A 16,845-nucleotide genomic window follows, 5' to 3' on the forward strand; every position below is an offset into this window, starting at 1 on the left:
CTGTTTCTATTTGTCCGTCCAGCAGAACCAGCTAAGCCTGAGATCCTCTCCACTGGATTCTAAAGATGTTATCTCAATGAGGAATTCTTAAGACTCATTCACCCCTGCTCTGCCGTAGACATACGCACATACACACTGATGGACTGGGACCCCAGCCTTTACCCCATCTCACACCCCTAACCCTCAGCCCAATCCTAGCATACACTGCTCGTAGGAGCAGGATCCAGGAAGTACTGTGATGTCTTTGGTGTTGCCCTGGGAGACCAGGAAGTGATGCAGGACTGATGGCCCCCTGACACCGAAGGATCTGCCCCCAACACGGGTTCAGGGTGAACTCTGACCTCTGTGGAGCCAGAGGGAGTCCAGGGACGAGAGGATGGACAGATGAAGGACAAAAAAAAGGAAGAGACTGAAAAGTAGAGAACAAGTGATGGAAATGTGTGAAGAAGCAAATAGATCATAATGAAAGTGGAGAGTGGGCAGAATCTAAATTGGCAAGGAATAATGCCATGGATGAGATGTTGGATGGAAGTAAGGTTGGTTACATTTGAAGGAGAAGTTAGTATACTTTGAACGAAGTAGTGATGGTTCAAGGGAGAGAGTTGAGAAGTGACAGGTGAACAGGACAACGTAAGGACCCTAGCACTTTACCCACAATACATAATCTGTCGCGTATCCATACTCCACAACGGATTGGATTAGTGAGGGACTGGAAACTGGACAGATCACCGGCTCCATTGTGAGTCAAAGCTGCACCTTGTTTGAGCCAAGATGGTAGTTCATTACTACTGGTTGCTTTACAGTATGCCTACCGTGGAGGCCAATCGAAGAACGGTGTGTGAGTATGCGTGCACACACACACTGAACCAAAATATAAACGCAACATGCAACAATTTCAAAGATTTTAGTGATTTACAGTTCATATTATATCAGTCAATTGAAATGAATTCATTAGGCACTAATCTATGGATTTCACATGACTGGGAATACAGATATGCATCTGTTGGTCAAAAAAAACAATCAGTATCTGGTGTGACCACCATTTGCCTCATGCAGCTCAACACATCTCCTTCGCATTGAGTTGATCAGGCTGTTGGTTGTGGCCTGTGGAATGTTGTCCAACTCCTCTACAATGGCTGTGCGAAGTTGCTGGATATTGGCGTGAACTGGAACAAGTTGTCATACACGCTGATCCAGACCATCCCCAACATGCTCATTGGGTGATATGTCTGGTGAGTATGCAGGCCATGGAAGAACAGAGACATTTTCAGCTTCCAGGAATTGTATACAGATCCTTGCGTCATGGGGCCATGCATTATTATGCTGAAACATGAGGTGATGGCAGATGATGAATGGCATGACAATGGGCCTCAGGATCTCGTCACGGTATCTCTGTGCATTCAAATTGCCATCGATTAAAATGCAATTGTGTTCGTTGTCCGTAGCATATGCCTGCCCATACCAAAAACCCCACCGCCACCATGGGGCACTCTGTTCACAATGTTGGCATCAGCAAACCGCTCGCCCACATGTCTGCCATCTGCCCGGTACAGTTGAAACTGGGATTCATCCGGGGAGAGCATACTTCTTCAGCTTGCCAGTGGCCATCGAAGGTGAGCATTTGCCCGCTGAAGTCAGTTACGACGCCCAACTGCAGTCAGGTCAAGACCCTGTTGAGGACCACGAGCATGCAGATGAGCTTCCCAGAGACGGTGATTACACATGATGATCTTCGGTTGGATGTACTGCCAAATTCTCTAAAATGACGTTTGAGGCGGCTTATGGTAGAGAAATTAACATTAAATTATCTGGCAGCATTTCTGGAGGACATTCCTACAGTGAGCTTGCCAATTGCGCGCTCCTTCAACTTGAGACATTTGTGGCATTGTGTTGTCAAAACTGAACATTTTAGAGTGGCCTTTTATTGTCTCCAGCACAAGGTGCACCTGTGTAATGATCATGCTGTTTAATCAGCTTCTTGATCTGTGACTCCTGTCAGGTGGATGGATTATCTTGGCAAAGGAGAAATGCTCACTAACATGGATGTAAACACATTTTGTGCCCCAAATTAGAGAGAAATAAGCTTTTTGTGCTTTTGGAACATTTCTGGGATTTTTTATTTCAACTCATGAAACATGGGACCAACACTTTACATGTTGCGTTTTATATTTTTGTTTATATATGTTCAGGTTTATTGCCCTGGGCCCAGAGGAAGGAATGGGTCATAAAGAGTAAAGATATCAACATACACAAGCATCATTCATCCATAATATTCTTCATGTTATGAGAAACGTACGTTTCGTAATCACACATGAAGAAAGAGGTGTGTTTTTGTTTTGGGAAAACCAAGATGGTGGCCGGTCGGGTCAGTCAGTCCTGTGTCTTTGTACAGCTGCTATGCTACAGGATGGGTTGTCTGTAGCGGCGACATATTAAGGGTTACAACACTAGTACTGCACTGTTCTCTACTGAATGGCTGTCGTCTTCTGCACCACTACTCCTAGACATACAGGGATCACTACTACGAAAAAGGAAACCTGTTCAATGAATACCCAGATGTCTAACATGTCGTAATTTTTTTTCCCCTAAAGAATGCTCTACTGTATTGGGTGTGTACAATACTGTGAATTCCCCTCTTCCCTACTATACCGTGAGTAGTATTTACCGTATTGTCACACCAAAACATGAAGGGATGGTTGTTTATACCAAGTAGCATACGTTTGAACTGAGAGACCCTCGGCACAGACATGTATTTATTGGGAGAGGAAGTCTGTTAACCCTATGTAATCCCTTGTTCAAGTGTGTAATCAGCAGCATACAATGTGTGTGTGTGTGTGACACCACAGTGTGTAATGGGATATCTGAGGGGATGCAGTGTTTTCAGTTTAACTTGGCATGGTGGACAATTCCAGACTATTTTCTCATACATTTTCTTACTTTCTAACTTTTCTATTCGTCCATCTCTCCATTCACTTACCCTCTTGAGAAGCATTTTTTTCAGTCTCCATCTTTGTACTTTCTACCTCCTTCTTTTTAGCGTCTTTTAAGGTTTTTCATACTGGGGTTCGTCTGTCAGAAGTCTGAGTTTGTGTACGCACCTCGCTCATACAGAGGTTAGAACGGATGTTTCTTCCCTTTGTCAAACGTTGCACAGCAAACTGCTGCACAGTGCAAACTACTGTATGCATACAGAGGTCTTTAACGATCCTTTCTCTTGTTTAAATCTTGTTCACTCATGTAATATAGAAATCACAACCTTGTTTTATATGTGAATCTTTTTTTTTCTGTAAAGCCTTAGTCCTTTCTTTTGATTTGATTTTTTGTAGATTCGATCAAAACAAGATGTAAGTTATTTTCTCTCCCCTGTTTTTTAGAAAAAGGTGAGATTGTTAGCTGCACAGAAGGAAAATGAACATGTGTTTTGTGACATTAAAAATAACTGTTTTGAAAGTCCTGGACCGGAACTTGAGTCCTAACTCTTCCTGGCTGATGTGAAAACGAAACTTATTCTGCCTTGAACATATATAGATCCAGACCAAATGCAGCTACCCCAAAGCATATTTATTCATACATTTTATATCCAATATTGAGTCTACAGAAATATCGGGCCTATTTCGCTCGAGCTCAATGCCCGTATTGAAGTCGACCACTTTGAGGAGAATCGTCCAGGTAGAGATCACAGTGAGCGGCAGCCCTAGTAACTAACTGGTGTGACCTGGAAAAACCTGCCCCCGAACCGAGTGAGGCGGAGGACATTCGTTTAGCGGCCTACACTCCTTTTTATAGGAATCAAGTAAGCCAAGTATTAAACTTTGGGGCTAGGAAATAATCTATTCAATAGGAGAAATCCTAACTGATCTGTCTCCAAGGGCCATGACATGATTGGTGCATCTCAATTGTATTTCCTTGACTCTTGTGTCCTTTCTCCTTGCTTCCTTCTAAAAATGCATTGGAGGAGATGACCCAATGGAAGGAACCTTTGACTTTGTCCTCCAATGTGCTTTGAGAAGGAGGTGAGAAGAGTACACAAGGAAACAATTGAGATTCACCTGTAAATTGGTATAGGATATATTCAACCCTTTTATGGGGATTTGTGCACAGTTGGTAGGTTTATGTTAAGCCTAATGCACTTTCCAGTTGAGCAGTCAATGTATATCAGAGTTAAGTATGTTTTATGTTGTGTTTGGTAATGTGTCAAGTCTTGTGTTATAACTGAGGTACGAGAAATTGCATTCCACACATTACGCATGCTCAGGGCCACGTTCACTGGGGCAGTTAACAAGCCCGTCACCGTCTGGCCAAATATCCCAAATCCGTTACATTGAAGTGCCTGGAAGTTGAATTAATTCAGAATTGTAGCTAGTATTTGGGTCTTAGACCTGCTTTTGGGGCACAGCCTACATGAAATAGGCCTGCATCTGTTAGGTTTGTTAAATTCGGGGAGCATCTACGGGTCAGAGTTAGCTTTGTATGAAACAGACGGTTTAGGGAGGATTACGCATTTGTAGTAGATCTGTTCTGGGACAAACTGCTGTTCTGTGATCGTCCTTCGTAAAGACGTGAACGGGGCAGGATTACACCATGGTCCTGCCCTCGTCGACGAGAGAAAGTAGAGGTGAGTGTCTGGGAACAGAATGAACTGGGGGAGGGGAGCGGGTGGAGTGGAGGCGGAGCACTGTTGGGGACTTTGGCGAGTGGAGGGAGGCCATTGATTTTTAGCGTTGGAAAGCAAAGAGTACTTTTGAATGGAGGAAAGACGAATCTGGATCTTAGTTATCCAGAAAGACTGACTGTGTAACCGTTTCCATACGCGGAAACAGAAACCAATCGGGAAACTGTGGCTGAATATTCCAAACCGCGAGGGACCGTGTAACGCAGTTTAGCCCTTTTGGAAAGGGGGCGAGCAACTGTCCCAAACCCGGCGACGTGTTCTGTCGTTTACAAGGGACCACAGAACAAGAGCGCAAGAAAATTGAGCTCCTAAGAACTGAACATTTTGAATTTATATCAGTTGCCCGATAAAGCCTACACTTGGATTATCTTTATGGATTGTATTCTGTGATTTAACGGGATACACAAGCATTGCGTCTCTGTGGAGCGTTGCCTCGCGCACCCCTCTCGGTGATGAATGACTGTATTCACACGCGCAGCGGGGCTTCCAGCAAAGAACAGATGCATAAACCGAGAATGGATGCGGCTCATGGCTTTTGTATAGCCTGGATGATTTTCAGTTGAATAAATTATATTGTATATGAAGAGGAATCAAGTTACAAACCTTTCCTTCCTGAATGATGTATTTGGAAAAGAAACTGAATTAGGATACATCTCCGCCGCCTGATTTGAGTCACTGTTTAGGGTTTTCTTTGTGTCGAGATTTTTAGGCTACGATTCACGTTCACCCATTTGGGTATCACATTTTGAAAAGAAAGGTAAGCTTTCTGAACAGCTTGGAGTCTTTTTATTTATTTATTCTAAAATAGTTTTCCTTTCTCGGTGGCAGGTTTGTCATTCACAGCCTCTCTATTCAAAGCACTCTGGGACCCGTTCATTTCCTTCGATTGCTGGCCGATTGTTTATCATTAATGAATAGGGGGCATTGATGGTTAGGATATTTGGTCAATTTATTAGAAAATGTAATTAGAACATTATCCGTTGACATTGGCGCAGTATCTGTAAACCATTATGGCTTGATGATAGCCACTTGCAGTTTAGTCCGATAAATTAAACTCCGATTTGATTCCATTGACGAGTTTGAGTTTGCATGTCTCTAGGCAACAACATGATGAAGTATCTCACTTGTCACCCAAATTGCACTTTTACGCATGTGTGCCAAATATAGCACAGGTATAAAACTGGTTAATAACAGTTTATGTTGATGAATGTGAGCATGCTGACGGTTTTTCGTCCAGACTATAAACAAATCCCCTAAAAATCAGTATCGGCAACCCACATATCCGTGCTGCTGCATGGGCGTGAGACGTTTTACATTGTTTCAAGTCGGCTCGCCAAACACACCTTCACCGACAAACGTAGCAAATATTTTGCGGGAAAAGGGCTATTCTGACCCAATTTTAAACATATCTGCGCGTTTGGGTTGCATGCGTCTCATTGTTGGAATGAGACCGGTTCGTAATGGATAGGCCCCATGAAGCCTGTGGCTCGATTAGTTTAGTTACACTGGGCTGAGGCTCCGCCAAGCTCTGGCGCCTTGCTGCGCCTCCGAGGCTTTCATCGAGGCCTGTGGAAGGGAGGAGAGCCCCCGGCATTTCGACAGCAGTGCCACTAGGGACTATAACTTTTACAGCCTATTATGAAGTCACAGGTGCCTTTTGAGGTTCCAGATGGAATACCCAGAACATTTGTGTGTTGCCTAAATTAGAGTCCTACAGTTAAATGGTTGCAGTGGACTGCAATGGAATTAAAGGAACACACATTTATTCTACCACACACTAGTCCCACAAACTAGGGGTTTACAGTGCCTTCCCCAGTATTCACTCCCCTTGACTTACTCTACATTTTGTTGTGATGCAGCCTGAATTCAACAATTGATTACATCTTTTTTTTTTACCCATCTAAACACAATGACTAAGTGAAAACATTTTTGTAGATTTTTTTGGCAAATTTATTGCAAATTAAATATGTAAATTACATAAGCATTCAAACCCCTGAGTCAATACACGTTAGAATCACATTTGTCAGCATTTACAGTGGTGAGAATTTTGGGGTAAGTCTCCAAGAGCTTTCCACACCTGGATTTTGCAACATTTGTACAGTCTGAAAAAATTATTCAAGCTCTGTCAAATTGGTTGTTGATCATTGCCAAACAGCCATTTTAAAGTCTTGCCATACATTTTCAAGCCAATTTAAGTCAAAACTATAAACAGGCCACTCGGGAACATTCAATGTTGGCTAGGTAAGCAACTCCAATGGATATTTGGCCATGTGTTTTAGGTTATTGTCCTGCTGAAAGGGGAATTTGTCTCCGAAAGTCTGTTGGAAAGCAGACTGATCCAGGTTTTCCTCTAGGATTTTGCTAAGGTCTATTCCATTTCTTTTTATCCTGAAAAAACTACCAGGTTCTTGCAGATGACAAACATAACATGATGCAGCCTTCACCATGCTTGAAAATATGAAGAGTGGTACTCATTGATGTGTTGGATTTGCACAAACATAATTACATTTATTTAACCAGGCAAGTCAGTTAAGAACAAATTCTTATTTTCAATGACGGCGTAGGAACAGTGGGTTAACTGCCTGTTCAGGGGCAGAACGACAGATTTGTACCTTGTCAGCTCGGGGGTTTGAACTTGCAACCTTCCGGCTACTAGTCCAACGCTCTAACCACTAGGCTACCCTGCCGCCCTGCCCTACTTTGTTGTGAGGACAAAAAATGTATGGAGTAAAAAGTACATTTTCTTTAGGAATGTAGTAAAGTAAAAGTTGTCAAAAATATAAATGGTAAAGTACAGATATCCCAAAAAACTAAAGTACTACTTAGGTAAAGTATTTTTACTTAAGTACTTTACACCACTGCCTGGTTCAGTTTATCAACCAGCTAATTATTAGAATCAGGTGTGCTAGATTAGGGTTGGAGAGAGAATCTACAGGACTGTTGCTCTCCAGTAACAGGGTTGGAGAGCCCTGCTCTACAGGCTTCCTTCTTTTCACTCTGTAATTTAGGTTAGTATTGTGGAGTATCTACAATATTGTTGATCCACCCTCACTTTTCTCCTATTACGGCCATTAAATTCTCTGTTTTTAAAGTCATCATTGACCTCATGGTGAAATCCCTGAGCGGTTTCCTTCCTCTGCGACAACTGAGTTAGGAAGGATGCCTGTATTTTTGTACTGACTTTTGTATTGCTAAATCATCAAAAGGGTAATTAATAACTTCACCATGCTTAATGGGATATTCATCTACCAATAGGTGCCCTTTTTTGTGTGGTATTGGAAAACATCCCTGGTCTTTGTGGTTGAATCTGTGTTTGAAATGTACTCCTCGACTCCGGGACCTTACTTGTGTGTGTGGGGTACAAAGATGAGGGAGTCATTTTAAAAAGAATGTTAAACACAATTATTACACACAGTGAGTCCATTGAACTTATTGTGTGACTTGTTAAGCAAATTTGTGTGCATTTTCTTAATACTAACAGTGGAATGTAAATATAAATGAAATATCTCAGTGTCTGAAACATTAAGTTCTAAGTGTGGGGGGGGGTTGTCTCGGGTTAACTGGTAGAGAAGAAATGGAGAATAATAGGTAATGTAATATCCCCACTAAGCTATACAACACACTCATGACCACACCTCCACACATCAACCACAATAGTGCCCTGCTGCTTGTGAAACAATGCCAGCTACTGTAATTACTGTGTGTGTGAGAGAGAGGACAGATTTGAAAAGGGCTTATTTGCCTTTTGCAAATCTGAGTTGGATGAGTCATTGAATAAACCAAGCTGAAGGGAGTCAAACTACTTTTAGCAGTGATTCACATAGAAAATAAAGTCAAGAAAGAAGACAGTTTGGCTTTTGGGAGAGGATGGCGGGAGAGCGGTGCAGAGGCAAGAGACGATAGTCCGAGCTGACAGTGGACGGCATCTTAACATGACTTCTTACCACATCTATGGTCCAGTACAGAGGGTGAACTCCGATTGAACCCACACTGTAAACCCCAATGTGATAACATTACTCAAAACTTTTGAGGAAACCCGTTGCACTTCATATATCTGAGCACAGCTACTTAATTTTTTTTTTAGTAATCATTACTCAAACTGATTTGTTAGTGATAGAGACATGGTTGTTGGATGTATTTATTTTCAGTTCTGTGCCCTTCACAAAGTGAGGTCCTAGGGGAATGTTATCTTTATAATGTAACTCTTTATGACAATACATTACATATCTTGTACGGCCTTATTTTGAAGCCTAGCTTAACCCTAATACAGTGGCCTGAAACTCATGGTTTACAGGCCACATCAGCCCTGCAAGTAGGGTTGCAAAATTCCTGTAATTTAACCAGAATTCCCAGATTTGTGGAAAACCTTTGAAAATGTACCCAAATTTTGCAACCTTATTTGCAAGTTGCAGTATGTGGACTTGCCAAGTGATGTGTAATTCCTATTGGAATCCAGCCAGAGTTAAGATTTCCAACAATTTACATTTTTATTCACCCGCAACCTGCATTCATAATGTCTGCCAGCGTTAGGAACAGTGTGAGGAGAATACCTAAGCCATTTTAAACTGGAATGACCATTTCAGTAAGTGGTGCTAAAAATCAAACTAAATGATTGGATTCGTTTTATAAACATTTATTTATCTGTTATGTAGCATACAATTAATCAATTAATCACCCAATGTACATTCAAAAACACGTATTATAAACCGTTCCAAAAAATCTACCTGCAGTAGAGCATCCTGGGGGTAAAAATGATTTCTTATAGTAACTTTAAAAAAATAGAGTTGATGTGAATTATCATTTAGTTGAGTCAGTACCACAAACATTTTAAGTAATAATTACTTTTCATTGACTTTGAGTTCAACTTATTAGAAGTATTTGAGTTAAAAATGCCTTAGGTTTTCATCAGCAATGATGATCTTTGCCAATAGTTTTAACTTGGTCAGTGCTATATAGGATACTTGGGACATCCTTAACCCTAACCATAATTCTTACCTTAACCAATTTAAATGGGGTAGGGACGTCCCAACTTCAATGGCGTAGGGACGTCCCAAGGATTGCGGCTAGCAAAGACTGTTTTAACTTGAGTTTAAAGGAGGATAGCCGACATTGCTATTAGCTTACTCTCTCTAACACAGTTGATAACCAAAAAGTAGTTAACTTCTTGACATCATTACCTCCTGTTTTCTATATAGCTGTCCTGATGAATTTGGTGAGACCGTTACTTCCGTGAGCTACTCAGGTTCTCTCAAAAGAGGCCTATTCCCCATTAAATGTTAAATGGCCATATATATTTTTTTCTGTCGATTTCTAGACGTTTCGTTCTTATTCAGCTATTTCATTCATTGTTAAGGCACCTGGGCAAACAGTTGGTGTTTCTGCAAACCTCCTCATTTTGTTGTCATCGTTCTTTAAATGATTTAGCCTTCTCGGCCTCTAGAAGCCATGTATAGAATTCTAGCTAATGTCATTGGCATTTGTATGAATAGAGAGTGTGTGTGTGTGTGTCTTAACCAAGAAGCTCCTGTCTTATTCTCACATGAAACCTATTGTGAGGGCCCAAAAAGGGTTGAGGAGTGAATTGGAGCGAGAGACGAGGGAGAGCGACAGAAATAGTTATTCATTCACCACACATTATCACATTAAGAATCAATGCCTCTCTCATTGGAGATAGCAGTGCTAGTCCAGCTGAAATTGCATTGGGTTCTTTGCAACATTCCTGATGTAAACACATACTGGCAAAATCAGGATGGAGTAGTTCAGAACCCAAATGTCTTTCTAGACACAAGTGGGAGAGAAGGTGGGGAGTTGGTCAGGCCACCATGGTAACACCCCCCAATCCCCTCTCACCCATCGCCTCTTATTCATCCCCATAGCAATAGCCAAGCTCTGTTGCCCTGGAGACCACAGGGGATGGCAGGGAATGCAGTTTTTGCGTGCGCACAATCGGGAATATGAAAAGGCAGTGGCAATCTCCTGTCAACTTGGTGAAACGCATTTTGTTGCTTTTAAATGGTGTGTATTTTCCATCTGAACTTACATATGAGGAGTGAAATTGGGCTTGTACCCCAGGAGAGTATAAACGAGGTTAATAACCTCTGAAGTTACACCACAACTTCATTGTGAGGCTTCTTCAGCTGCTATAACCCATCTCCCAAATATGGAAAATCCTTCCGTTTGAATGTGTTTGTGTCTTGTGAGAGCAACCTAAAATGGGCTGCGAAATAATCCTAATTTTATCAAATGAAAGCAAACTGCCAACTCACTGAGTTCCTTCATATCCCAGACAGAGTGACGAGGTAATGCAAGCAAATTAAAATATAGTTTTTTTTCCCACATTGCTGTTTAGAGTCGTATATAAAAGCTATCCCTTTGAGCTCTTATTTTTTCCACAACCTGCCCTTTAGTCCTGTTGTGACTGCTTGTCTGTCCGATACACTATTACCATGTAATTAGTCCTGACGGACATGTTAATAACACAGAAAACTGTTTATTAATATCTCCTCATTTGCCCACCACCCCTCTCCCCCCTCCGTCAGGTCTGTCCATCCCACCCCTTCTTCTCCGGCCTCCAAGATAGATTCCTTCAGGAGTAAGGTTGAGCTCCTCCGCCTGCCTCTGGCCCTCTCATCCAAGTCCATCAGCCACCGCAAGAGTCAGCTGGGCGGAGCCGGGCAGCACGGCACGGGGGGAGGAGGTGCCCACAGGGGCAAACCCCGCCCACCGGCCTCTGACATGGACAACGAGTCGCAGTACTCGGGCTACTCCTACAAGTCCTCACACTCCCGCAACTCTAGGAAGCACAGGTGGGTAACACGTGTACGACATAGATACTTATACTGTACATGTACTCACACTCACTCTCTTGTTTCTACACTCTCACTTGCGTGAACATGCATATCAGGGAAGCTGTGTATAACTTTGTTGACTTGGTTTGGTTAACCTCCCCCAGAAATAGAAAACCATGACAGTTACGGTTAACCCTTTTTGTTGCTGTCTCTGTGTGTGATGTTCAGGGATAGGCGGGACAGGCACCGCTCCAAGAGCAGGGACGGCAGTAGTCGTGGAGACAAGTCGGTCACCATCCATGCCCCTGGAGAGCCTCTACTGGACACCGAGTCCACCCGCGGAGACGATCGGGTCAGAGTACACTTCTTTCCTACAGTACATCTCCCCTCACTTCCACACCCTGATCTTTGATTGAGGGTCAATACCTGGCTTTAGTTTCTCTCTGTCTACTCTGTCTCTTATCACTCATCCTCTTGTCTTCTCCCATTTGTTCAAGTAATATTGCCCCTTCCCTATCACACCTCCCAACATATGCTCAAAGAAATCTCCCCCCCCCCCCTCTCCCTACTCCAGGATGATAACTGGGGTGAGACAACCACCGTGCAGACTGGCACGTCAGAACACAGCGTCTCCAATGAGGACCTGACGCGCGTCTCCAAGGAGCTCGAGGAGTCCTCCCCGCTGGAATGCCGGCGTTTCTTGGGCCCAGGATTGGGCGCCGTCCTTGGCCTCTTCGCCCTGGTCACCCCCCTGGCTTTCCTGGCTCTGCCGCAGCTGCTGTGGCGCGAGGCCCTGGAGCCCTGCGGCACGCCCTGCGAGGGTCTTTACGTCTCCCTGGCCTTTAAACTCCTGGTCCTCCTCATCTCCACCTGGGCTCTGTTCCTGCGCCCGCCGCGCGCTACCTTGCCTCGCTTCTACGTCTTCCGCTGCCTGCTGCTGGCGCTCGTCTTCCTGTTCGTGGCGTCCTACTGGCTGTTCTACGGCGTGCGCGTGCTGGAGCCCCGGGAGAGGGACTACAGGGGCATCGTGGGGTACGCGGCGTCGCTGGTGGACGCCCTGCTCTTCATCCAGTACCTGGCCCTGGTGCTGCTGGAGGTCAGACACCTGCAGCCTGCCTTCTGCCTCAAGGTGGTGCGCACAACTGACGGGGAAAGTCGCTTCTACAACGTGGGACATCTCAGGTGGGTCTTGGAGACGTTGTGGTTGTGTTTTGAGGTGTTTTGTGTTTGTAGTTTACATGCTGTTTTGTATAGAGATTGGGGAGTGGGTTTCTATTGTGTGGGGTTCTGTGTAAAGGTTGTTTGGTTTGTTTGCATTTTTAGTAACCTAGTACTCTGATTTCAGAGACTTATGATATCATTGTGGTTGGCCTGCAAATCTGTCAGTCGGGGAGATTAACCGAAACCCGCATTACCTCATCAGTCAGTTTGTTTGGGCTATTTGCATACAAATCTCTTCATTTCTTTGTTTGAATCCCCATTAGCTTTTGCAGAGGCAGCTGCTACTCTTCCTGGGATCCACACAAGACACAAAACATGACAAGTAACACAACACTGGTACACTGATAGACAAGGACACTCACCCAAATGTAAAATACAAAGATATACAGCAAAACATAATAATAATAATAAGAGAAAAAAATAATGTGTGTGTCTGTATGTTTATTCCCCCTCAAAATGTTTTGGTTGCACCTGGCTATTTGGTTAGCAGTCATGCGTATGATCAAATGGGAGCGGTTGTGTCTGCTCCGCTAGTCATCTGGTTCCCACCTTAGTGTGTTTGAAGCAGCAAGGCCTGGGGTGCAACTATACCCCACCCAGCTGATCATCTAAAATAGCTGCAGGACCACCTCGGGTTAAGTGCCTTGCTCAAGGGCACATCGCCAGAGTTAAGATGCTGCCAAAGGGATAATGATGATGCTGCTACTGATGATGATTAGGACATATTCCATAGTAATGACATAGATTAATAAGGGTTCGTACCTCCCTTGTTGTTCTCCAGTATTCAGAGGGCAGCAGTGTGGGTGCTGGACCGGTACTACAGTGATTTCCCAGTCTACAACCCTGCCCTCCTCAACCTGCCCAAGTCCATCCTCTCTAAGAAGAGTTCTGGCTTCAAAGTCTACACTCTGGGTGAAGGTAAGTCTCGAATGCTATCCTTTCCGTCTCTCATCGTCTCGCCCCTCTTTTCCCTCAGTCATTTTCTCACCTCTTCGCCTCTGTCTTCTATGTGTTCTTTTTTTTTTTTGCAAAGAAATTGTAACATTAGATGTTTGTTGATCCTTTTTCTTTATTGTGATTTTTCTTCCAGAGAACAACACTAACAACTCTACGGGTCAGTCCAGAGCGATGATCGCTGCGGCCGCCCGCAGGAGAGACAACTCCCACAACGAGTATTACTACGAGGAGGCAGAGATGGAGCGCAGGGTCCGCAAGCGCAAGGCCAGGTGAGGAGGGGAGACACGCTGGGCTGGGTAGATCGTCAAAGAAAGAACATTTCAATCCATTTGTTGTAGAAAAACTGCTTTTGTGAAAAGTGCATTTTTTTTGTGTCATTTGGTGAGTTAAACAGTTCAAGACTAATCAAGGGAACATCACAGATTTTTTCAAACCCCAGGTATAGAAAGGCTGCCATTATAAAAACAAATAGTAGATTTAAACATATATATTTTAGAATTTTTCCTATTCTTTCTTTTTTTTACATTCAATACAAAAACAAACGTATACATACGAACACCAACTTACAGACGCATCCAAACAATGGCTACATCTCATCCGCCTAGACCTGCCTGCTCATATCCCCATCCCTAGTTCCTGCATTATTGTTTGCCACTTGGCCTTAAATGGTACCAATTAGTTTTTCTCCGTCGCCCGTGCTATTTCAATAAGGCGGACGTTATTTTAGCTCCTCTCGGTTTAGCGCTTGCAATACAAATGCTAGCCTGAAACGACACCTGCGTACTCATTACGCGTGCCTATTTCTCCTCCCAGGCTGGTGGTGGCGGTAGAGGAAGCCTTCACCCACATCAAGCGTCTCCAGGACGACGAGCCAGCCGCGTCGTCCCCCAAACACCCCCGTGAGGTTATGGACCCCCGGGAGGCAGCTCAGGCCATCTTCGCCCCCATGGCCCGGGCCATGCAGAAGTACCTGAGGACCACGCGCCAGCAACCCTATCACAGCATGGAGAGCATTATCAACCATCTGCAGTTCTGTATCACGCACAACATGACCCCCAAGGTGAGCCACCATTCCCTTAACATGATCACTACGCCCTCACAACATGATCACTATGCCCTCACAAATTGACCCCTACACCCTCACAACATGACCCCTACACCCTCACAACATGACCCCTAAGATGCCCATCAGACAGTAAGATGTACACTCTTGATGTGACACCTATACCCTTTACATATAACATATACCCCAAATAACAGCCCACATAAGACACTATTCTTGATCGTAAAGGGATTGATATAAGCATGTTTCCCCTGAGGAATAATATCTAGCCTACTTTACATTCCACGGAGAGAAATTGCACACTACAAACACTTAACTCCTAGCGGTTGCCCCACTATCGATATGACGTCCCACCTTGGCTGGCTGTCTATCTGCTTCTTCTCTGTGTGTTTCTCTCAGGCCTTCCTGGAGCGCTACCTTTCTCCAGGCCCCACGCTGCAGTACCAGCGGGAGAACAGTATGGGTCGCCAGTGGACCCTAGTGAGCGAGGAGCCGGTGACATCAGCCCTGAGTCGGGGTCTCGTCTTCTCCCTGCGACGTCTCGACTTCTCCCTGGTTGTCACGGTGACGCCCCTCCCCTTCCTCCACCTGGGGGAGGAGTTTATCGACCCCAAGAGCCACAAGTTTGTCATGAGACTGCAGTCGGAAACCTCTGTGTAGAGAGGGAGAGAAAGTAGTGGATAAAGAGGGGGGGGGGGGTGCGAGAGAGGAAGAGGGAACCTATGATTCATCTTTCCTCAAAGCCCATCTCTCTGTGTTGACCTCCGTGTGAAAAAGGTTGAGAAGACGGCTATCTGTCTCTTTTTTTGCACAAAGCAGTGGAAATGTGGCGTCTGCTACCAAGGGCTGGAGGAGAGACCTCTGTGGCTATCCCGTTTTATTAACTGTGTGTGAATGTCTTTGTGTGTGTTACTGTGTTAGTCATTGGGACTTGTATGTTTCTCATTCCTTGACAGTAACTGGACCGCATTATTTGAAGTTGACATTACTACATTACTAACCAATGAACTGATAAAATATTAAAGATAAATGTGAATAGGAAGACTTGATTTAAAAAATAAAAAAAAGAACTAGAAAAGTTATGTGCTTGCAAAAGTTGCAAATTAGCTACGACGTCAACCAATCAGGTGATTGGAATTACTGAATCGACAAATAAACTGACTGCTTCCTGACAGTGGAACCATTTTCATTGGACAAAATCTGACCCTGGTCCAAAGGAAGTGGGTTGTTCTAGGGACAGCTGATGAATGTTTAGTTGAAACACTGACCAGCTGATTTTCATAAGAAATTACACGTTTAGGATATTTTTTGTGACGTTTATTAATGGATGTTATGTTGGGGACTTTTGATGTGTATTCCAGTGTTGGTTTTATAATGAAGAAGACGGAACAGATACAAAAAACAGACTGAACCTATTGTCGTCATGATATGAGAGGTTATTTTTGTTTTTGGTGCCAAATAAAAGTCCATATCAGATATAGGGCTGAGTCCCAATAGTATCTAATTTCTCCTGAATTGTGGACTCATTTACTACTTCCCATCAAAAGCATTGCCTTGGTGGAGGCCAGGGCTAGTGGGAGTTTCCACCATATTACTTATACCAGTCATCAAGTCAGTGAAGAAGTCATTTTTTTGTAAGAAAGAGAGACACATCCATAGTCATGTGTACAACATGACCACTGTACTGTTCTGAACATTTGACCATGCCTAAACACACAAACTAACACATTTGTTTTTATTAACCTGTACTTGCGTGCAGTTTAAGATATGATTTGTTCGATTCAAGGCTCTGAGGTGAACATCAGCAACAGTCCTTATGGGTCCAGCACAAACAACGGTTCTTGGGCTCTTTGGCAGCTTAGAGCTGCTGTCGTCTGTCTCCTATTGTTGTATATAAATGGTTTTTATCTTTTTATATGTGTACCATATGTTTGAGACAATGGTAGCTTTTTTTCCCTTTTTTTCTACATAAGAAATGCATTTTATTTGATATTTTTTAGTATCACTTCATGTTGTAAATACATTTGTAGATTGCAGTTATGATGTGAATGTTTTTCATATTTCATAATTTTAGGACTAAATTGTTACGACCTTTTAAATAAATTATCTCTCATGATATGATGCCCCTCCCACCCCTGTCTCTC

The 16,845-nt window shown here is 43.6% G+C and overlaps 2 protein-coding genes across 4 annotated transcripts in view; both read left to right on the top strand.

Moving 5' to 3' along the window:
* LOC139378894 (rho guanine nucleotide exchange factor 11-like) overlaps nt 1–3,453 on the top strand; it is a 31,243-nt gene extending 27,790 nt beyond the window's left edge. For all 3 annotated transcript variants that reach the window (XM_071121482.1, XM_071121483.1, XM_071121484.1), the window contains one exon: nt 23–3,453. In XM_071121482.1, the coding sequence (XP_070977583.1) occupies nt 23–63 (41 nt within the window). In that variant the 3' untranslated portion in view covers nt 64–3,453. The remainder of the gene's footprint in view (nt 1–22) is intronic.
* Nucleotides 3,454–4,706: 1,253 nt separating this feature from the next.
* LOC139378895 (vang-like protein 2) lies at nt 4,707–16,831 on the top strand. Its single transcript, XM_071121485.1, has 8 exons — nt 4,707–5,429; nt 11,212–11,478; nt 11,689–11,812; nt 12,035–12,642; nt 13,463–13,599; nt 13,772–13,907; nt 14,452–14,698; nt 15,101–16,831. Exons 2-8 carry the CDS (start codon nt 11,408–11,410, stop codon nt 15,359–15,361), a joined length of 1,584 nt encoding a protein of 527 aa, XP_070977586.1. The 5' UTR covers nt 4,707–5,429; nt 11,212–11,407; the 3' UTR covers nt 15,362–16,831.
* Nucleotides 16,832–16,845: the final 14 nt, after the last annotated feature.

The sequence above is a fragment of the Oncorhynchus clarkii genome, chromosome 21 (genome assembly GCF_045791955.1).
Source record: "Oncorhynchus clarkii lewisi isolate Uvic-CL-2024 chromosome 21, UVic_Ocla_1.0, whole genome shotgun sequence".
NCBI lineage: Eukaryota > Metazoa > Chordata > Actinopteri > Salmoniformes > Salmonidae > Oncorhynchus > Oncorhynchus clarkii.

Coding starts and splice junctions, on each gene's coding strand:
- LOC139378895 (XM_071121485.1), top strand. CDS start 11,408: ATGGACAACGAGTCGCAGTACTCGGGCTACTCCTACAAGTCCTCACAC. Junction 13,908..14,451: donor GTCCGCAAGCGCAAGGCCAG/GTGAGGAGGGGA, acceptor TTCTCCTCCCAG/GCTGGTGGTGGCGGTAGAGG. Junction 14,699..15,100: donor CGCACAACATGACCCCCAAG/GTGAGCCACCAT, acceptor TGTTTCTCTCAG/GCCTTCCTGGAGCGCTACCT.